Source organism: Rhineura floridana, chromosome 3 (assembly GCF_030035675.1).
Source record: "Rhineura floridana isolate rRhiFlo1 chromosome 3, rRhiFlo1.hap2, whole genome shotgun sequence".
Lineage (NCBI taxonomy): Eukaryota > Metazoa > Chordata > Lepidosauria > Squamata > Rhineuridae > Rhineura > Rhineura floridana.
The window spans coordinates 66,279,429-66,299,572 of NC_084482.1; the positions used below are offsets into that span (position 1 = coordinate 66,279,429).

Genomic DNA, 20,144 nt, shown 5'->3' on the forward strand with positions numbered 1-20,144 from the left:
TTCCTACTCTCTGCTTTCTGCTTCTTAACCAATTCCTTATCCACAAGAGGACCTCTCCTCTTATTCCATAACTGCTAAGCTTCCTCAGAAGCCTTTGGTGAGGTACCTTGTCAAACGCTTTTTGAAAGTCTAAGTACACTATGTCCACTGGATCACCTCTATCTATATGCTTGTTGACACTCTCAAAGAATTCTAATAGGTTACTGAGACAGGACTTTCCCTTGCAGAAGCCATGCTGGCTCTGCTTCAGCAAGGCTTGTTCTTCTATGTGCTTAGTTAATCTAGCTTTAATCATACTTTCTACCAGTTTTCCAGGGACAGAAGTTAAGCTAACTGGCCTGTAATTTCCGGGATCCCCTCTGGATCCCTTTTTGAAGATTGGTGTTACATTTGCCACTTTCCAGTCCTCAGGCATGGAGGAGGACCCGAGGGACAAGTTACATATTTTAGTTAGCAGATCAGCAATTTCACCTTTGAGTTCTTTGAGAACTCTCGGGTGGATGCCATCCGGGCCCGGTGATTTGTCAGTTTTTATATTGTCCATTAAGCTTAGAACTTCCTCTCTCGTTACCACTATTTGTCTTAGTTCCTCAGAATCCCTTCCTGCAAATGTTAGTTCAGGTTCAGGAATCTGGCCTATATCTTCCACTGTGAAGACAGATGCAAAGAATTCATTTAGCTTCTCTGCAATCTCCTTATCGTTCTTTAGTACACCTTTGACTCCCTTATCATCCAAGGGTCCAATTGTCTCCCTAGATGGTCTCCTGCTTGAATGTATTTATAGAATTTTTTGTTGTTGGTTTTTATGTTCTTAGCAATGTGCTCCTCAAATTCTTTTTTAGCATCCCTTATTGTCTTCTTGCATTTATTTTGCCAGAGTTTGTGTTCTTTTTTATTTTCTTCATTCGGACAAGACTTCCATTTTCTGAAGGAAGACTTTTTGCCTCTAAGAGCTTCCTTGACTTTGCTTGTTAACCATGCTGGCATCTTCTTGGCCCTGGCGGTACCTTTTCTGATCTGCGGTATGCACTCCAGTTGAGCTTCTAAGATAGTGTTTTTAAACAACTTCCAAGCATTTTCGAGTGATGTGACCCTCTGGACTTTGTTTTTCAGCTTTCTTTTTACCAATCCCCTCATTTTTGTGAAGTTTCCTCTTTTGAAGTCAAATGTGACCGTGTTGGATTTTCTTGGCAATTGGCCAGTTACATGTATGTTTAATTTAATAGCACTGTGGTCACTGCTCCCAATCGGTTCAACAACACTTACATCTCGCACCAGGTCCCGGTCCCCACTGAGGATTAAGTCCAGGGTTGCCGTCCCTCTGGTCGGTTCCATGACCAACTGATCTAGGGAATAGTCATTTAGAATATCTAGAAACTTTGCTTCTTTGTCATGACTGGAACACATATGCAGCCAGTCTATGTCCGGGTAGTTGAAGTCACCCATTACTACCACATTTCCTAGTTTGGATGCTTCCTCAATTTCATATCTCATCTCAAGGTCTCCCTGAGCATTTTGATCAGGGGGACGATAGACCGTTCCCAGTATTAAGTCCGTCCTGGGGCACGGTATCACCACCCACAACGATTCTGTGGAGGAGTCTGCCTCTTTTGGGGTTTCGAGCTTGCTGGATTCAATGCCTTCTTTCACGTATACAGCAACTCCGCCACCAATACGTCCTTCCCTGTCCTTCCGATATAGTTTATATCCAGGGATAACCGTATCCCACTGGTTTTCTCCATTCCACCAGGTCTCGGTTATGCTCACTATATCAATGCTCTTCTCTAAGACCAAGCACTCCAGTTCTCCCATCTTGGTTCGGAGGCTCCTAGCATTAGCGTACAGGCACTTGTAAGCAGTGTCTCTCTTCAAGTGTCTTTGGCACTTGTGGTTAGGCCTGTGGTAATTTTGCTCTTCTGAATTTATATCCTGTGCCCCTGCTCTCAATGCCTACTTCTAGGCCTACCCCTTTTAAAATTCTTTTTAAGGTTCATGTCATAGGAGAGGCAGGTACACCAAGTGTATGGGCAAGGAAGGCACACTCTTACTCCCCACCATGCCAGACCAGAGACAGATGTTGGCTGATCCAGCTCAATGTGTTTCTGTACCTAAGTAAACCAATTCTCTCTCCTGGCTTTGGCCTTCCACTCTTAGGGTGCTTAAATGGGAAGGGTCAGGCTCAGACTGAAGATGGAAAACCGGACAAGGCCCTGCTCAGGCAGATGGAAGATGTGTATGCCGCAGTTCCTGTCCGACTTCCTGAAACCAATAGGCACGTGCAGAAGCTTTACCAGGAATGGCTGGACGGAATGGACTCCATGAAGGTCCAAGAATCATTACATACTACATATAGCATGGAAAAACCAGCTGCCAACAATTTCGATATCAAGTGGTGACCAATCAAATTGCATGACTTGCATTAGGTTTGTTGTACATATAGCATCAGGCAACTATTCTATGCAACTGGAGACTGAGGCACTGATTATATATGTGAACAATGGAAAGAACTGGAATTGCCTTTGTTCCCTGTTGGGACTATGTAGAGACAAACTGTTGCTTGATTTCATGTATATTTAGAATGTCTTTATTTAATCAGAGCCTGACAGTGTATGTGTGTGCATCAGAGGACCTTTTGTATGGCACAATGAATCTCTCCAACTCCTAACAGAGGTGCATTGGAACAGAAAAGATTTACCAGAATCAGGGTATATTGCAATGTGCTTTGATTCTGATCCTCGGTACGCAAACCTTTATGCCAAGAATCCAATGTCATGGATTTTACTGTTCTCAAACTTGTGTTAGGTTTACAGTTTGTCTCAGACTTTATATCCTTACGAAACATAGTAAGTTACCAAAATATGGCAAAACAGACTAACCAGTGAGATAATTTCCTATTGTATCATACCTATTCCAATTTACTTTATTAAGGGATATACTTCATAGTTTGATTAGGTGGCACAAAGAGAAAAACTGAAACATTGCCCCCAACCAGTAATGAATTTCATCAGCTTTAATTTAAGCTTGTGTGACTCCTTTGAAAAACTGGGAATTGTTTCCTGTTACCTCTTTTCATGGTCCTGCTTCTATGGACATTTCTAGCATGTTGTTCTGTTCTTCAAGATATGGGGATCCTGGCCATCAAGAAAAGGCAACTGTACATGGGTGGGGTCAGTCAGCCAGGTCCAAGACTGTATCTGAGAGATCCTTCCAGTCGTCAGCAATTGTGGTTGAAATTATTAATCCAGGTGGTCAAAATGTAAAGCAACAAGTGCAAATAGGATCACTGGGCCAAAGTTGCAGGGTGAGCAAGTCTAAGTCAGTGGAGCTAGATAAAGTTGCTCAGACAAAGAGGCAGCCAAATTGAAGCCAGAATACCTGAAACCGAATGTTGACCTGATCCAGGAAGACACTTTTCTGTACTCAAGCCTGCCTAATACCAAAGTCCTGTATGACACCTTTGGTAAGAATGATTCACCAACTTCTTATACTGGTGTTAAATCCAATTGTTGGGTTTTAGACTTTTCTGGAATTTACTAGATAGGCCTTAATTTTGACAGTAAATTTTGTGTAGGCGAGACCCTATCATCTGTCAAGACCAATGGGACTACACCAATAATGAGTGACTAAGGCTGTCCCTACCTGGGAATCTGACTCATGGAGTTCTCATTTAACTCAATGGGACTTAATTTGTAGGAGACATGCATAGAATTGTGCTGTAAGTAACTACAGAGCAATCTATTAAGTACTGACAATATGCAGCCTCCATTTGTATCATTGGGGAGACCAATGCATGCTCATAGAAATAAATGGAGACTGTACACCAGCAGTACTTTATGGATTATGCCACAAAAGTGCAGTTCAGAATAGTATCCTTTTCCTACTCTGAGGTGCAACTTCTTCTTTCTTCCAATATTATCTCGCTTGGATACTCAATTAAAAAATGAAACAAAGAACAAGTGGTCACCAATGCTAGTCCTACTCAGAGTAGACCCACTGAAGTTAATAGACATAACTAACGTAAGTTCATTGATTTCAGTGGGTCTACTCTGTGTAGAACTTAGTTGGAGACAACCTTAGGCTTGTTCTGTACTTCGATTACTCCTTTCCTTTTATCAGTTATTTCAACTCTGATGCCCCCAAAGTCTCTGCAATGGCCTTGGCTTCTTTCATAGCTGTTCCTTCATTAAGTTTTCCAATCTTAACAACAACGAAAATACGGGTAAACATTGTAATATTTACTGAGAAATGCAATGTTTGTGACATTCTCAAATGATCATCATGCAAAAACAACCCACAAACAAGCTGGGACCTTAAGGCTCTCTAAACCTCTGATCAAAGGACATTGGTGCTTCACTCCTCTCAAAGTGTCTGTCTAAATTCTCAGTCTGCTGCCCACCAAAGGCAATGGGTTTTTTTCTGCCCAGGAGCAGCTGAACAGTAAAGAAGTATAGAATATGTTGCCACAATAAAGGGATTTGATGTCAGACCATGGGGCAATCCTGTGGATAAACATTTGGGTTGCAGCTCCTTTAGCTGCATAGCAGAGGTGTATTTTGTGTTCTGTGTATATAGATTTGCTACATACACAAAATTGAGATTGTATACCTTAATCATCTTTCAGCTGTATCATTAGAAAAAAGAAAAAGATGCATTAAACAGGTGCAGGAGTAAAACACTTCTTAAAACCTACCTCTGAAAGTCACTCAAGAGTGGCTGGGGGATCCTGGGCATGCTACTGAATTAAAACCAAAAGGGTGCATCCACGTGGCACATTGAGGGCATCAGATGCATTATTACAGTACGTCTGTTCCCTCTCAGTCCCTACAAATACAGAGTACTTCATTCTGTTGCAATATCAGGGTTGGCATGCAGGATGCACAACTAGCTTCTTGTTTCATGAGAGTGTCCTGGAGGTGGGCAGGGAAAGATACTGGCCTTTTCTAGGGATATTTTCCACATTCCTAGTTGTGGTCCACCATGCTGAACAGAAGCAAGAGAAACTTCCATATGGATGAACCCACAGATGTCGATACTCTTGTGGTGAGGCATAAACACAGCCTTCGGTGTCTTCAAGTTATGCTGGCGGTGCAATTTATTTTAATTCTCTTGTTCATTAGATTGCCCTCAAAACATGTTCAGCGCAATCATAGCTTTATAATTCCATTGTATATTTCAATGTTTGTATATATCAATGGAGACTATCTCATGTTAAAATCCTTTATCTTTTTTATTTTTTCTTCCAGTTTTGTCTATAGGTTGTAGTTTGTGAGAAATGTGTATATGTGACAGACCTTGAAAAATATTGTACTACTTGGAATAGATTTTGAATTTAATTTTACAGGCCCAATGCTCAAAAGGCTCCACCGGCACAAGACCCCCCTGGACTGTGTTGTCTGTCCTCTGCTGTGTGGTAGGAAAGAAGCTGTTTTTCTGTGCCAAAATGGAAGCTCCCAAGCATAAATGTAGATGATATGGAAAAGTCCCACCTATGTTCTCAAGCAACTTTTTGCTACTGGTTAAAACCAGTGGCATCAAGCTGAACAATTCCACTAGTGCAAGGACTTTTAGCTGCACAATGGACCTTCCCTGCCCTCTCCTCTCCCCATGTGACCCTTAAATCTGTTCTGGGATTTTCCCCCAACTTTCTGGAGAAGATTTAGAGGTTGCACAGGGAGAGGAGAAGGCAAGGAAGTTCCACTGCACAGCCAAAAGTCTTTGCACTAGTGGAACTATTTTGTTGGATACCACCCCATTATACCACTGCACTGCAGCAGTTGTGCCCATGTTGGCCAATAGCCACAGGAACAGGGTGGCAAGAGACAAATTTACAAAAATGCACTCTCCCACTCTTGCAGTGGAATACAGTTGGATAACATATGTTAGCTTATTTATAGTTATCCAATTGCATTCTACTTTGTTACTTCCAATCATGTAAACCTTTTACATTTAGATGGGCCTGTACAGGCCTTTGTGCTGATTCACAAAATCAGAGGGATTATCCTTCACATGCCTTCAGGAACTTCTGGCTTGAAGCTCTAATTTGACAGGCCCTCCAGTAACAACAGAGGCTTTACTTGCCCCTCTCTACTCACATTGTGGGGACCACTTAAATGAAACAGGACCATGCAACCACTTTTGCTGATCCACAATCTTGTGAAGCTGATAGGGAGTCTTTCCATCTCCCCCTGCCACCATGCTTTTTGGGTGTATTAAGGAAGCTGCAAAATTTACCACTGCATGCTACACATTCAGCACAAACCCATGTGTCTTGCAGCATCAACACTCATGAAAAAATGGGGAAGTGCAAGGCTGTCAAGGATGGAAGTACATCTGATTTCATACTGTTTAGCAAAGCAGAAATATACATATATACTCTTTCCACACATGTAAGAGTAAAAATTATATGCAAATTATTAGACCGTCACAAACCAATGTATAAGACAAGAATACACTGGCTATGAGAACATGGTCTACAGTGTTGTGAGCCAGTAGTCGATGGAAAGCTCCCTTTAAAAAGGGCAGTGCATTGAATTTACTTGCTTAAATAATAGTAAGATACATCTAGGTTAGAGGCATGGGAAACATACACTCTTCTTGTTAGACCCATGGGAGCCAAGCCACTTACTTGAAAGTAACCCCCTCTGTGATCATTGCAAATAAGAGAAAAATCAATTCATTTGAAATGTGGTGCTGGAGGAGAGCTTTGCGCATACCATGGACTGCGAAAAAGACAAATACTTGGGTGTTGGAACAAATTAAACCAGAACTGTCAGTAGAAGCTAAAATTATGAAACAGGTTATACTTTGGACACATCATGAGAAGACATGATTCACTAGAAAAGACAATAATGCTGGGAAAAACGAGCGTAGAAAAAGGAAGGCCAAAGAAGAGATGGATTGATTCCATAAAGGAAGCCACAGACCTGAGCTTACAAGATCTGAACAGGATCGTTCATGTTAGATGCTCTTGGAGGTCGCTGATTCATAGGGTCTCCATAAGTCGTAATCGACTTGAAGGCACATAACAACTTGATTTCATGGTTGCAGTACATTACAGAAAGCTCTCAGTTGTCAATTATGGATGCAATTCATTGACAACAGCTCCTAATTCATTGTGATAGGATCTTTGTGGAAGCAGTGAATCTTCAACAGCATCCAGTAGGTGTAATATGCTTGTTAGCTGGAAATTGGTAGTCCTGTGATTGAAGTAAATTATGAGTTTTCCACCTTGTTACAGCCGTTGCTTGCCATTTTCCTGGAACTGATCATGCTCCTGGGTAAATCCAGGCATAGTGATTTACTTCTTATTTGAATGTTGTTTTGGAACAATTCATATCTGGACCCATAGCATGTGAGGAGTGTACATGTGTGTGTACATGTGCTTTTAAAATAAAATAGGGTGTGATTTTTTAAAAGACTGATTCAAACTTAGTCTAGAATGTTTGTTTCTATCAGGCCATAAAATATGCTGGCAGTGTAATGTAAAGTTCATTCCTAGACATGCTTACTTAGCAGACCCACTCCAGATTTTTAGGGGCCCTGATCAGTCTTCCCACAGTCCTCCTCCCAATTACTACTGCAGCGGCAGCCTCCCCCTTGCACATTGGACAATTGGACCACTCAGCTCCCCAGACCATTATGACACCGCTATGTAAGCCCACTTAAACTGCCATCCTTTCCCTTGTGCATGAGCTTACCCAGTGGTGGCTGCTTTACACCTGACCCATTACCACTAGATAAGCCTACTCACAAGCATAAGGCCCCCCCACTGGAGCAGTGCCACTACCGTAGCTCAGTGATAAAGCACCTGTTTTGCATGCAGAAGGCCCCAGGTTCAATCCCTGGCATCCCCAGGTAGGGCTGAGAGAGAGCCCTGTCTGAAATCCTGGAGCGCTGCTGTCGATCAGTGTGGATAATGCTGCCCTAGATGGATCAGTGGTCTGACTCAGTATATGGCAGCTTCTTATGTTCCAAAAGGAAGGTCAAATAATGATGGGTACTCGAGTGAACTTGTAAGGTGCCTGCCCAGTATGCTGGGTGCTGACTGCAGGTCTGTTACTCAGAAGTAAATCTCACTGAGCTTAATGGGATTTACGTCCTGGGAAATATGCTTAGGAAGTCTAAATGCATCCACAGAAATAGTAGATGGGATTTATGAGCATTTAACGTGGACTTAGGAGTGAGGCCTGTTGTAAAGTGAATAATATGCTCTGAATGATGGTACTGCATATGTGTATCTTCTAGACATTTAGTAGGGAGAATATCCATACTATGTATTTATCCACTTGAGGTCTTTAAAAAGGAAACAATAGATGTTACGAAGTTCTCTGGTAAGACCTCAGAGTCAAAGGAGATTGTAAAATGTTAAGAGCTGTGCACATAAGTGACTGCAGTCTTTGACCTTTTCAACATGATTGTACCTGATAACATTCAGTAATCTATGCTATTTCTAATTGAGTATGAATTTGAATGGCTCAAATAATAAAAATATTTGTTGAATTTTATTGCAAGTATGTTTATTGTTTGTTTCCATTAATGAACACTTCCTATGAAACATCTGAATAAAACAAATACAATGTCGTATTTAAAAACAAAACAATTTCATATATCAAAATAATTTCAAATCCCATGCAGATACAAACTGGGATATAAAAAATCTCCACTTAAGGCTTATTGAAAGAGGAAAGTCTTCAATAGGCACTGAAAAGTCTATGTGTAATGGACGTGAGTTCCAAAGAGTAGATACCCACACTAAAGATCCAGTTCCTACATCTTATGAAACGGCCCTCTTGATGAGATAGGTATATAAGGGGTGAGACAATCGTTTATTGTTGAGTTCCATCTAAATACCAAAGACAGTCCCAAGACGTTCTGGTGTCTGAGGAAGCAAATCCAAATGGTACCCTGCTCCATAATAGCAAATGTATAAACCTATATAAGAAATAGTCTGATCCTAGCAGTGTTTATTCAAAAATACTTGATTCCTACTGATTTCAATGAGGCTTCCTTTAGCATTAATGATTGACACTTTGCTCTTTAATCGTACCCCCAAATTTGAGCCAGCAGGGGGTTGCTAATGGGGCCAGTCCATCGCTTGTTATGTCTAGGTTGCCTGACTCCTCAGCAGCTTGTCACTTACTTCTTAAAAGTCACGTTCACTTACACAGCAGTAAGACTGCAACCCTATGCCCACTTACCTGGGAGTCCCATTAAATTCAGTGGGGCTTATTTCTGAGCTGATGTGTCTAGTATTTCACTGTAAGCCACCTTTTTCTAGCGCAGGGTAGGAAATGCAGTTCCTACCAGATTCTGTTGGATTACAACTTCCATCAGCCCCAGCTAGCATGGTCAACAATCAAGGATGGTGAGCACTGTGTCCACTTGAATGCACCAAGGCACTGAGAGAAGATGCAACACTCTTCCTCCACCTCATTCTCCTGCCTTCTGTGGGACAAAATTAAGAGTCTTGTTGGTCAAGGCTCAAGTGGACTGGTGGAAGATCATGACAGGAGGCACAGAAGCTGCATGTTCTCATAGTACCAAAGAGCATTTCAGGATATATGCTTGACCCAGCACAGTTCATGGAGCCTTTAAAAAGAAAAAGTGAAGGAGCAGGATTTTAGGTTTTTTTAAAAGTGTTTTTCGTGTGCAGCCCAAACTCTGGCATGCAGTTTGTGAAAGGGGAACCACATGTGCACAACCTGTTTGTCCACACCTTCCTCACCAAGCTAGGAATATGCATGGGGAAGCTGTTACCATAAAATATAGGGCTTTAATTTAAATATAGGGTTGTATCTATTGTTAGTCCTACCAGGGTAGACCCACTGACATTAACAGACACAACTAAATTTGCAATCCTAACCCCATTCACCTGAGTGTAAACTTTATTGAATGCAGTAGAGTTTATGTCTGAATAGACATAGAAGTATGCTACAAATTAGATCCATTAATTTCATGTAATTTTGGGCCCCTCCAGACTGGTGTTTTATTGCAGGTATATTCTGCAACATGTTCTTGACACAATAATAGTGCATTAGTGATGGATTTATTCTGCTTTAGTTTGTTCTGTGATGCTCCTCAATGCTACCATTTCATCATCATCATCATTAATCAGATTTGTTAGTTGCTTGTTACCAAAGGTCTCCAAGCAACTTAAAACACTGTTAAAAACTACAACACTGTGAAATATATTATACCATTAAAACAAAACAAAATAACCTTCCCTATAACTGCTGCAGGAAACTTTGGCAGCACACTAATAACACATTGTAGCACATTATTGCTATCCAAAGTGGATATAGCACAACAAAACTGGGACAAAATTAAACCAGAGCATTTGGCTATAAAAAGTTACAGGATTTAAGCAGGAAGTTAAGGGTATGTACTGACTGGAAATAAAACAGTGTTACTTCACAAAACTTTTGCAGGCGCAAACAGCGTTGAAAAATGGGTTGTGTGTGACTGCTTTGATAGCACAATGACCACAAATCATAAAATGAATGCACGATAATAAAAAGATGTCTGGGGGCGCATGTGTCTCTGAGATTACCACCTCCTGATTCCCAAACTCCTGGATCAGGAAATCCCCAGGAAGTCCGCCTCAGCCTGGGTCAGACATGCCCTCTGAACCACAAGCTTCAGCCGCACCACTTTCCCCCAAAAAGGTGACCACTTGTGTAATCCGTAAAACTGGTACAGGTATAGGTATAGAATAGGACCTTAGTACGGTAGCGCTCTTGACCAAACTAACAAGTGCGATTTTGAATAAAACAAATAAACTTTATTATATACAAGATGTTAAATGCAATAGTAAATGAATGTTGTTATTGTCCCTATCCTACCTTCCTAGCCTACTCCACTAATCCCAATGAAATGCTCCCCCAAACCCTCAACCCTTCTAACTAGATCTTTTATTCTTAATTCCTAATCCTATCCAACTGTCAAACCTAATGGCTTTTCTCTTCGAAACTCCCCTTGCAATTCTCACTCACACGCCCTTCTCACCTGGTCTGTCATAGCTCATCTGCACCTACTAATATTTTATTAACACTTTCTTACCTGAACACAATTTCAAACAGTTTTAAACATATAAACAATTCTGATTTTGTTACAGGGCTCTAAGTTGTATAAAATCTTGTTTGTTTGCTTGGTTTTTTAATGATGTGGGGGTACTCTTCAGTGTTATATTGTGGTTTATTTCTATGCTGTTTTGGCCAAAAAAGGCTCCCAAGGCGGCTCATAAAGGGCACACTAACACAAAATACATGTAAGAAAAGAACAATACAACTGACAAAAAATTAAGACAACAGAATCTTAACTTTTTTTTAAAGCAACCTCAACTAAAAACGAAATATGTTCATCTTCCAGAAAGATTCAGAATGAGCAGGGGTGAAGAGGCAGGGCAGGTGGAAAAGCCTGATGGTCCCAGCACAGTCTCCCCTCAGTGAGTAAGGAAATAAAGCAACACAAATAAATATAAATAATTTAGGACTGTTGCCCAGTCAGCACAATCTTACCCATGTCTACTCAGAAGTAAACACCATAGAGCTGAGGTAAATTGATACAGGACTGCCTGTTCCTTAAGCAATTAATAAACTATTCCAATTTACCTTAACCCAATAGGCCCTACTGAGTTGAGGTAAATTGGGAGTTGATTAAATGCATGCATTTAAATTGATTTTTAAAAAAAAAAAACACAACTGATTTAATCTGCATATAAATGCAAAGACCCTTTTAGGGGGATTGTTTTCTCTCATGATTATGCATGCATAGGGTAGAGCTGGTACCACCTTAGCTGCTTAGCAGAAGACAGAAGTGGGATAAGAATGGGAATGAGATCCCGCCTCTTCCTGGCACCCTCACGGTTTTTTGTAGCGCTTGTGTTAATAATAAATAAATAAAAGTAAAATGGAATAATATTAACCTGCTTTTTTTAAAAAAAAAAATCCACAATAACCTTGATCATAGCTCTAGTTATAAATATAACCGTCTTATTTCAGTCTCATTAAAACTTATTTCATTCTACGCACACCAATCCACCCTCTGCCCAAAGCCTTCCCATTTGAGGGTTATTAGACATTTTAGCCTTAAAAGAGAGAAGAGAGAAGAGAGACACAGAGACGGCGGCGCACACAAACACACAGTTCTGCTTGTCCCATTTCACCACGCGGTCCTTGAGGTTCAGAAACAAATATGAAACTGGAAATATTTGACACCACCAAGACGTATTTGTCTTGTTTTCCAGAGTCCGTCTGCCCATTTTTTTTACCCATCCACGAACTCCTGAGCAATATGAGCCACGTAGTTTGCCCCTTAACCCACGCACTTTTCATCATCGCATCCTATCTTGACAGTTTATTGTGGATAATTTACACATGACAACGTAATTGTATTAAATCAAAAGGAAAAGCCTGTCACCAGCAACCTACAAGGACCATGTTGGTTCCCCACATTAAAAAAAAAAACTTGCACATTTCAACCACTCTAAATACCTTTTGCAATAAAGAAGCAAAAAAAGCAAGAAAAAGAAAGGTTAACTTAAAAATGTCAAGAGGTTCACGTAGGTTCTACCGAGATTTGAACTCGGATCGCTGGATTCAAAGTCCAGAGTGCTAACCATTACACCATAGAACCACATGGCAGCCCTCGTGTCTGAAAAGTTCGCTACTAGCATGTTCCCATGTGTTCTTTCTTCAGATTAATATTCATACGTGTGGTTCTTGCTTCTTAACTACATATATGTGGGAAAACGAACGATAGAACTATTATCCTATGACGCTGAAACACTCTTCTTTTTCCGATTCACGGGCTTCAGATTAAGCAACCTTTTTTCAATTATTGGACGGAAAAATGATTCCTTTCCCCTTCTAAAGAATGCAAACCCCTTTTAAATAAACAGACGTTCTCAAGCGACAGACGTTTTAATACCCCCCCACCCGCAAATGTTACCATTATGTAACAGCAGATACCTCAACATAAACGGAGAATAACCGAGCATTCCCTTTCCTTCCTTACACCCTCCCCAGCTGGCTTTCTTTTCTATTATTTTCCATTTCTTTATTTAACAACCTTTTGGTTTCCCCCTCCGCCCCTCCCTGCAAAACGAAAAGGTAACCTTAAACAAACAACAGGTTCCACCGAGATTTGAACTCGGATCGCTGGATTCAGAGTCCAGAGTGCTAACCATTACACCATGGAACCAGTTATTAAAGGTTTTTGCTTGTTTAATACTTATTCAGATAGTGCTTGAGCATCTATTCTTTGAATAAAATTTGAAACGACTAACCATTCTTTGAATAAGATTTCTTTCGAAATGATTTATAGATAAAAATTAATGTGCGATCCTATACGTGTCTACTCAGAAGTCAGTCTCGCTGAGTTTCAACTGGGTTTACCGCAGGGGGTAGAACGACATCCAAATCTAACGGAGCCCACTGAATCATGAATATAAACCACGCATAAACATACACATTATATTTCCATATATAAAAGATAAATTGTATATATAAAAGACACACGCACAAATATAAAAGTCGGCGCAAGAGGGCGTGCTGGGGTGGCGTGTAGGTTTGCGAAGCCTGCCAGCAGGAGGCAGAAGACACTATCATTTGGATAGGAGAGGTGGGGAATAAAAATAAGATCGCCTGCTTTCGCTGTGACTGGGAGAAAAAAACACCTGGTTGGTTCCATCCTTTGCAAAAAAGCACGTTGCTCGGAAGGGACAACACTTCAACTGATCCTTCAAGTCCACGGCCTCGCTATCAAGTCGATGCAGGGACCACCGACGACGGCGGCCATCTTAAGGTGAAGGTTGCGGCGGTGAACAGAAGTCCAAGCAGAACATCCCGCCAACAAAAACGCCCCGGACAGGATTGATCATCGACTGAATGCCTAAATCAGCCAAATCAAATAACCATGTGTAAAGGAGGACAGGGGTGCCATATTTTTTACAGCTATATGAAAGAGAGGAAATAACCAGAGACAGCTTCTGCTGGGCGCAGGGCTGGGAGGACGGCACCTATGCAAAATCGAAGCAGTGTTTTTGTGTGTTTTTGTCCAGTTTGATTTTGCATTGATGCACCCGTGCGTGCCCAGTGCCCAGGAGAAGCTCTGGGCCAGACAACATGCACTGGCGTCTTGTAGAGGACACCCTCCCCTTTTCTGGGGTATATGATTTGTCCTGGCCCAGAGCAGAGTTTGGGGTGGGCACCCCCAGTTACTTATTTTTTTCTATGTGTTTTTGTCCATTTTGATTTTGCATTGATGCACCCGTGCATGCCCGGTGCCCAGCAGAAGCTCTGGGCTGGACGACATGCACTGGCGTCTTGTAGAGGACACTCCCCTTTCCTGGGGTGTATGATTTGTGCTGTTGCAGAACAGATTTTGGGGTGGGTACCCCCAGTTACTTATTTTTTTTTCTATGTGTTTTTGTCCATTTTGATTTTGCATTGATGCACCCGTGCGTGCCCAGTGCCCAGCAGAAGCTCTGGGCCGGACGACATGCACTGGCGTCTCATAGAGGACACCCTCCCCTTTCCTGGGATGTATGATTTGTCCTGGCCCAGAGCAGATTTTGGAGTGGGCACCCCCAGTTACTAATTTTTTCCTGTATGTTTTTCTCTGCTTTGGTTTTGCATCCGTGACCTGCGTCCAACAGAAGCTCTGGGCCAGGCGGGACGCAATGGCATCTCATACAGGACACCCTCCCCTTTCATGGGGTGTATGATTTGTCCTGGTCCAGAGCAGATTTTGGGGTGGGCACCCCCAGTTACTTATTTTTTACGATTTTATGACATCATTATGTATTTATGATAATATCAGAAGCCTGATGATTTTGATTGCATAGACGTGTTCTTATTCTTGATGGGAAGAGTCCCCCGATCACAGTGATATATCATACAGGGTACTCCAACATATATTTTGGGGTTCAGAGACATGTTAAATTTGGCTTGAAGTTGCTGTAGCTGTCAACTTTTCTTCTTTTTTCGTGTTTTGAACTTTCAAGCAAATAAGGAACTGGGAACTAGGAACCAACTTCAGCATCATCAAAAGAGGAACAAAGTTTCAACAGTTCTGTAAGGAGGATTATGTTCCCCTTTACAAGTGGTGGTGACTCTAAAACAAGGAAACTAAATAGGGCAGGGAAGGGAGACTTCGAGGTGGCAGGATCTACTTTACTAGAACCCTCGAGATCCGCTATCTGGAACCAGACGCAAACAGCATCTACTTAAAACTAGAGAACAATGTGTGCCCTGAGCAGGATTTGTTTTGAATACAGCTTTTGGTAACAGACCTTCACACACCAATCCATTCCTGGTTACCCCAAACTTTCTTCATTTACTTAAGTAATCTAATTTTATAAAGGGAGGGCTGTCATGTTGTTTCTATTGTTAAACAATTGGGAGCCACAAATCATTGCTGATTTACTGCAAACTCACCCAGAGACCTACCAAGAAGTCCAGATTTACTTTTTCTCCCCCTCCCCATAAGGTAGGTATAGACCAGTAGTAACTTACATTTTTAGGACCCACCCCATTTTCTGATATGGGTCGTTTTTAATTGTGTTTAATGCAATCTTTTAAAATTGTTGTAACCCACCCTGGGACCTCAGGGTGAAGAGCAGATAATAAATGTAACAACAACACTAGTAATAATAACTGATTAGGCAAACCCGCAGGTTTAGCAATGTTGGGGGACAGAGACAGGAGGTGCACTTTTGGGGCAGGAGCTTAGGTAAGATGCCAGGGCCCAGAGAGCTCCAGGGGTTGGCAGTGGACGCCCTTGGGAGGCATGTGCCTCAGGAGGTGTCAGCAATGCTGACCCCTGACACTTCTTCCTCCATGCGTTAGCCCTTTATATGGAGGACTAACAGCTGAACAGGGCTTAAATGCACCAGGAGCCCTGCCCCCCTTTGCATCAGTTCATCATATGCATATGACTGTGCTGTGACATCCTTTATGTATTGCTCTGATCAGAACTTTACTCTCTTCTACTGTTTACAGTATACATCCCATTGTTTGGGGGGCTGTTGCCTGTGAATGTCAACTCATGAATAGTCAGAGTTGATGTAAGAAAGGTTCCCTCAATAAGTGGTATATGGCACAGGTGGGAAGAAGGTAGATATGGGGGAAGGGTTTTATTCAGTGCAGCATTGTTTTCCTAACCTGTCCAGACAGGTTGACAACAGAAACAGCCCATAAAGTGGATATGCCACATGAGCAAACATGCACATGCTCTCTAGATAATTACTTCACTTTCTGATTATTAAGATGAATTCTGAACATGTATAAAAACTTGAACAGACAGCATACATCCTGCTCTTACCCACAAAAGCTAGAGTTTAAGAATCAAACTTGACATGACCATGGCAAATCCACATATGTGAAACCAGATTTGCCCCAATCATATAGAAAGAGTGATTTTAACACAATAAACACATGGTAAAGGTCTCCAGAAATCTTTACCCTTCTCTTACTACCTCTCTGCTGTCACTCTCCTTAAGCAATTTTCTCCTAACAGTGTTTACATCTGATATGAGAACCTGGCTGAGAAGAAAACTGAGATATCACCAAAACAGTGTTGCTGTAGACTTGAGGAAGATCTGGAATGAAACATCTACTTCCTTCTGTTGATTGCATGTTGGTACCAATTTCTTGAAAAAATATTTCAAAAATTTTACAGAAGGAAAATCAAGATTTTGTTTTATACTAAAAGGTGCTAATTGTGAATTGTAGACCAGCATTCACCCGTGGAGGTCCTCCCTGGCACCCATAGGGTCTCCCCTTCCTCCCCCCAAAAATAGGCTTGAAAGAAGGATATTTGTAACCACTAGAATAGGTTGTGGTCTGTGCTTGTTTATGAGGAGCGGTGGGAATGACAGTTTCTCTGGTTTGCAAGGGTGGCCTTGGGCCTCAAAACATCAGCGACCCCTGTATGATAACACTTTGTCCAAATGTTCTTAATAAAAACTGGACCTAAAGCTTCTCAGATAAGTCCCAAGTCAAGAACCTAATTAAGGGTGATGCAATGTCCATCACAAGGCAGAAGGTCAGCAGGGGTCCACCTGTGGGGCTTCAAAAGGGGGCAAAAAAAATGCTTCATGAATTTGCATGCTCCTATTTTTGTGTATGTGTCACCAAAGTGAACATAAAAACAAGGTCTCTTGGGAGGATTTATATGGGTGGTTGACCAAAGATATTTCCTTCGTGGCGAGGAGAAACGGAGAACGAGAACCATGATAGGGCCACTGCTTCCCACCACCATCATCTTTGTTTCATCTCAACCCTATGCTGGTAGCACCTCCCACAGTCTACATGGCATTAGAATGCAAATTGTAGGAAAGGATGATGAAAGAAAGCCCATGGCACAGAGGAAAAGACCCTCCAGTCAAGTTCTCCTCAGGAATCTGTTATATAAAACCAAAAGGCAGACAAGGGTGGGATTCAAACTTATGCATGCAAAGCACAATGTATTTCAAGTCCATCACCTTCACTTCTCAACCCCCTCGTCCACACCAACAGCTTTTCATGAGTCCCAAATAGGTCATGCTCGGCTGGGCTTTCCAAACTCGTGGAACAGCAAACAATAGTTCTCCCCTTGCAAAAAGCAAGGTGTGCACTTGCTGAGCACAATGATTTCCCATCCATTGCCTTCACCATTTGGCCACATCATACAACAATCTGTCTCACACACACACAAAAGGCAAATTCTAAGGAACACCATCCCACTCTCCTCTTGCAGCAAGGAGCCTCAGGGGATGCAAACTCCAGACCTCAGATGCACCAGATCAATATCTTAGGCAGCGCCACAAAGAAGCTCTTGGAATTCTTTCTCATCCACCTGACTGGTTCCACCTAGCAGCAAGGCATTAAAACCTTTGTTTTTAAAAATGGAACACTTCACAAATTGGTGTGTCATCCTTACACAGGGGCCATGCTAATATCTGTATCACTCTAATTTTAATATAAATATCACAAAGGTGAGTAGAAAAGCAAGGCCTCTTAAGAGGCTTTAAGTGGGCAGGTGCCCAAAAATTTTCCCCTCATGGCAGAGAGGAAAGAAAATGGGACCATGGAGAGGGAATGGCTCCTGACAGTCCCCCTACTTCATTTTTGTTTCTTCTGGGCTCTGAACAAGTAGCTCCTTCCTCTGATAGTGTGGTACAGAATGCAAATTGAGGTAAAGGGTGATGGAAGGAAAGGTGCACAGCACAGAGTAGGAGAGCACTGGGCAGCACATGAGACCTCTTGATGTCCTGGTCAAGTTCTCCCATAGGAGAGACCCCAAAAGGCCAACGAGGCTGGGATTCAGTCCCATGTGTGCACAGCACAATGGATTTCGGGTCCATCGCCTTCACTTCTCAGCCACCTTGTCTACGCTGCTGGCTTTTCATGGCTCCCAAATAGGCTGTGCTGGGTAGGGACTTCCAGACACAAGGGACAGTGGACAATCAGCCTTCCTTCCTTGGTAATAAAAACACAAGGGTGGGATTTGCCTCTTATGCATCTCCTAAAGAACATCAGAGGACTATCTCAAGGTAGAATGACAGTGGGAGTCCACCTGCAAAAGGTAGGCTTCAAAAGTATTTTTCCCCCAAAGCAGGAGAAATTCTACCAGTACACCTTCCTACTCCCCTTTGGCAGCAAAAAGCCCCAGGGGACTAGAACTCTAGACCTCAGGCTCCCTAGAGAGGCATCTTAGGTAGCAGCTGCAAAGAAGCTCCCCTTTGCCAGTAGGTTTGTCTCATCTTCAAAATCTTAAAAGAAAGGGTTTTTTTTAAAAAAAATGGAACGTATCAGAAATGTGCATGTCATCCTTCCTCAAGGTCAACACTAAACTCTGTATAGTTCCCATTTTAATATATGGGTTACCACAGTAAACCCCAAAACAGTGCCCAAGCTGGATTTAGAAAGGGAAGAGGCACCAGAGATCATATCGCAAACATACATTGGATAATGGAACGGAGCAAGGAATTTCAGAAGAAAATCACCCTGTGCTTTATAGATTACAGCAAAGCCTTTGACTGTGTAGATCATGAAAAACTATGGAATGCTTTAAAAGAAATGGGGGTGCCATGGCATCTGATTGTCCTGATGCGCAACCTATACTCTGGACAAGAGGCTACTGTAAGGACAGAATATGGAGAAACCGATTGGTTCCCAATAAGGGTGTGAGACAGGGATGTATTTTATCACCCTATTTGTTTAATCTACACAGAACATACCATACGAAAAGCAGAACTGGACCAAGATGAAGGAGGTGTGAAAATTGGAGGGAGAAATATCAATAATTTAAGATATGCAGACGATACCATACTCTTAGCAGAAACCAGTAATGATTTGAAACGAATGCTGATGAAAGTTTAAGAGGAAAGCACAAAAGCAGGACTACAGTTGAACGTCAAAAAAGACTAAAGTAATGACAACAGAAGATTTATGTAACTTTAAAGTTGACAATGAGGACATTGAACTTGTCAAGGATTATCAATACCTCGGCACAGTCATTAACCAAAATGGAGACAATAGTCAAGAAATCAGAAGAAGGCTAGGACTGGGAAGGGCAGCTGTGAGAGAACTAGAAAAGGTCTTCAAATGCAATGATGTATCGCTAAACACCAAAGTCAGAATCATTCAGACCATGGTATTTACGATCTCTATGTATGTATGTGAAAGTTGGACAGTGAAAAAGGCGGATAAGAGAAAAATAAACTCATTTGAAATGTGGTGCTGGAGGAGAGCTTTGTGCATACCATGGACTGCGAAAAAGACAAATAATTGGGTGTTAGAACAAATTAAACCAGAACTGTCACTAGAAGCTAAAATGATGAAACTGAAGTTATCACACTTTGGACACATAATGAGAAGACATGATTCACTAGAAAAGACAATAATGCTGAGAAAAACAACAGGGAGTAGAAAAAGAGGAAGGCCAAACAAGAGATGGATTGATTCCATAAAGGAAGCCACAGACCTGAACGTACAAGATCTGAACAAGGTGGTTCATGCCAGATGCTTTTGGAGGTCACTGATGCATAGGGTTGCCAAAAGTCGTAATCGACTTGAAGGCACATAACAACAACAAATGGGCAGTTACCCATGGATGTTTCATTTTATGGGGAGGAGGAAAGTGGATGGTGACCCTAGATA

At 41.8% G+C, this 20,144-nt stretch overlaps 1 protein-coding gene and 4 non-coding genes across 7 annotated transcripts in view; 1 reads left to right on the top strand and 4 right to left on the bottom strand.

Annotated features, from left to right (window-relative positions):
• Positions 1–8,499, top strand: part of NARF (nuclear prelamin A recognition factor) — a 50,616-nt gene extending 42,117 nt beyond the window's left edge. For all 3 annotated transcript variants that reach the window (XM_061616394.1, XM_061616393.1, XM_061616392.1), the window contains one exon: positions 2,155–8,499. In XM_061616394.1, coding sequence (XP_061472378.1) covers positions 2,155–2,396 — 242 coding nt within the window. In that variant the 3' untranslated portion in view covers positions 2,397–8,499. The remainder of the gene's footprint in view (positions 1–2,154) is intronic.
• A 4,062-nt stretch (positions 8,500–12,561) lies between these two features.
• On the bottom strand, positions 12,562–12,633 carry TRNAQ-UUG (transfer RNA glutamine (anticodon UUG)). The gene has a single exon. It is a non-coding gene; the product is annotated as a tRNA-Gln (tRNA).
• Positions 12,634–13,128: 495 nt separating this feature from the next.
• TRNAQ-CUG (transfer RNA glutamine (anticodon CUG)) lies at positions 13,129–13,200 on the bottom strand. The gene has a single exon. It is a non-coding gene; the product is annotated as a tRNA-Gln (tRNA).
• A 4,681-nt stretch (positions 13,201–17,881) lies between these two features.
• LOC133382639 (U6 spliceosomal RNA) lies at positions 17,882–17,989 on the bottom strand. The gene has a single exon (XR_009762027.1). It is a non-coding gene; the product is annotated as a U6 spliceosomal RNA (small nuclear RNA).
• Positions 17,990–18,777: 788 nt separating this feature from the next.
• On the bottom strand, positions 18,778–18,881 carry LOC133382643 (U6 spliceosomal RNA). Its single transcript, XR_009762030.1, has one exon. It is a non-coding gene; the product is annotated as a U6 spliceosomal RNA (small nuclear RNA).
• Positions 18,882–20,144: the final 1,263 nt, after the last annotated feature.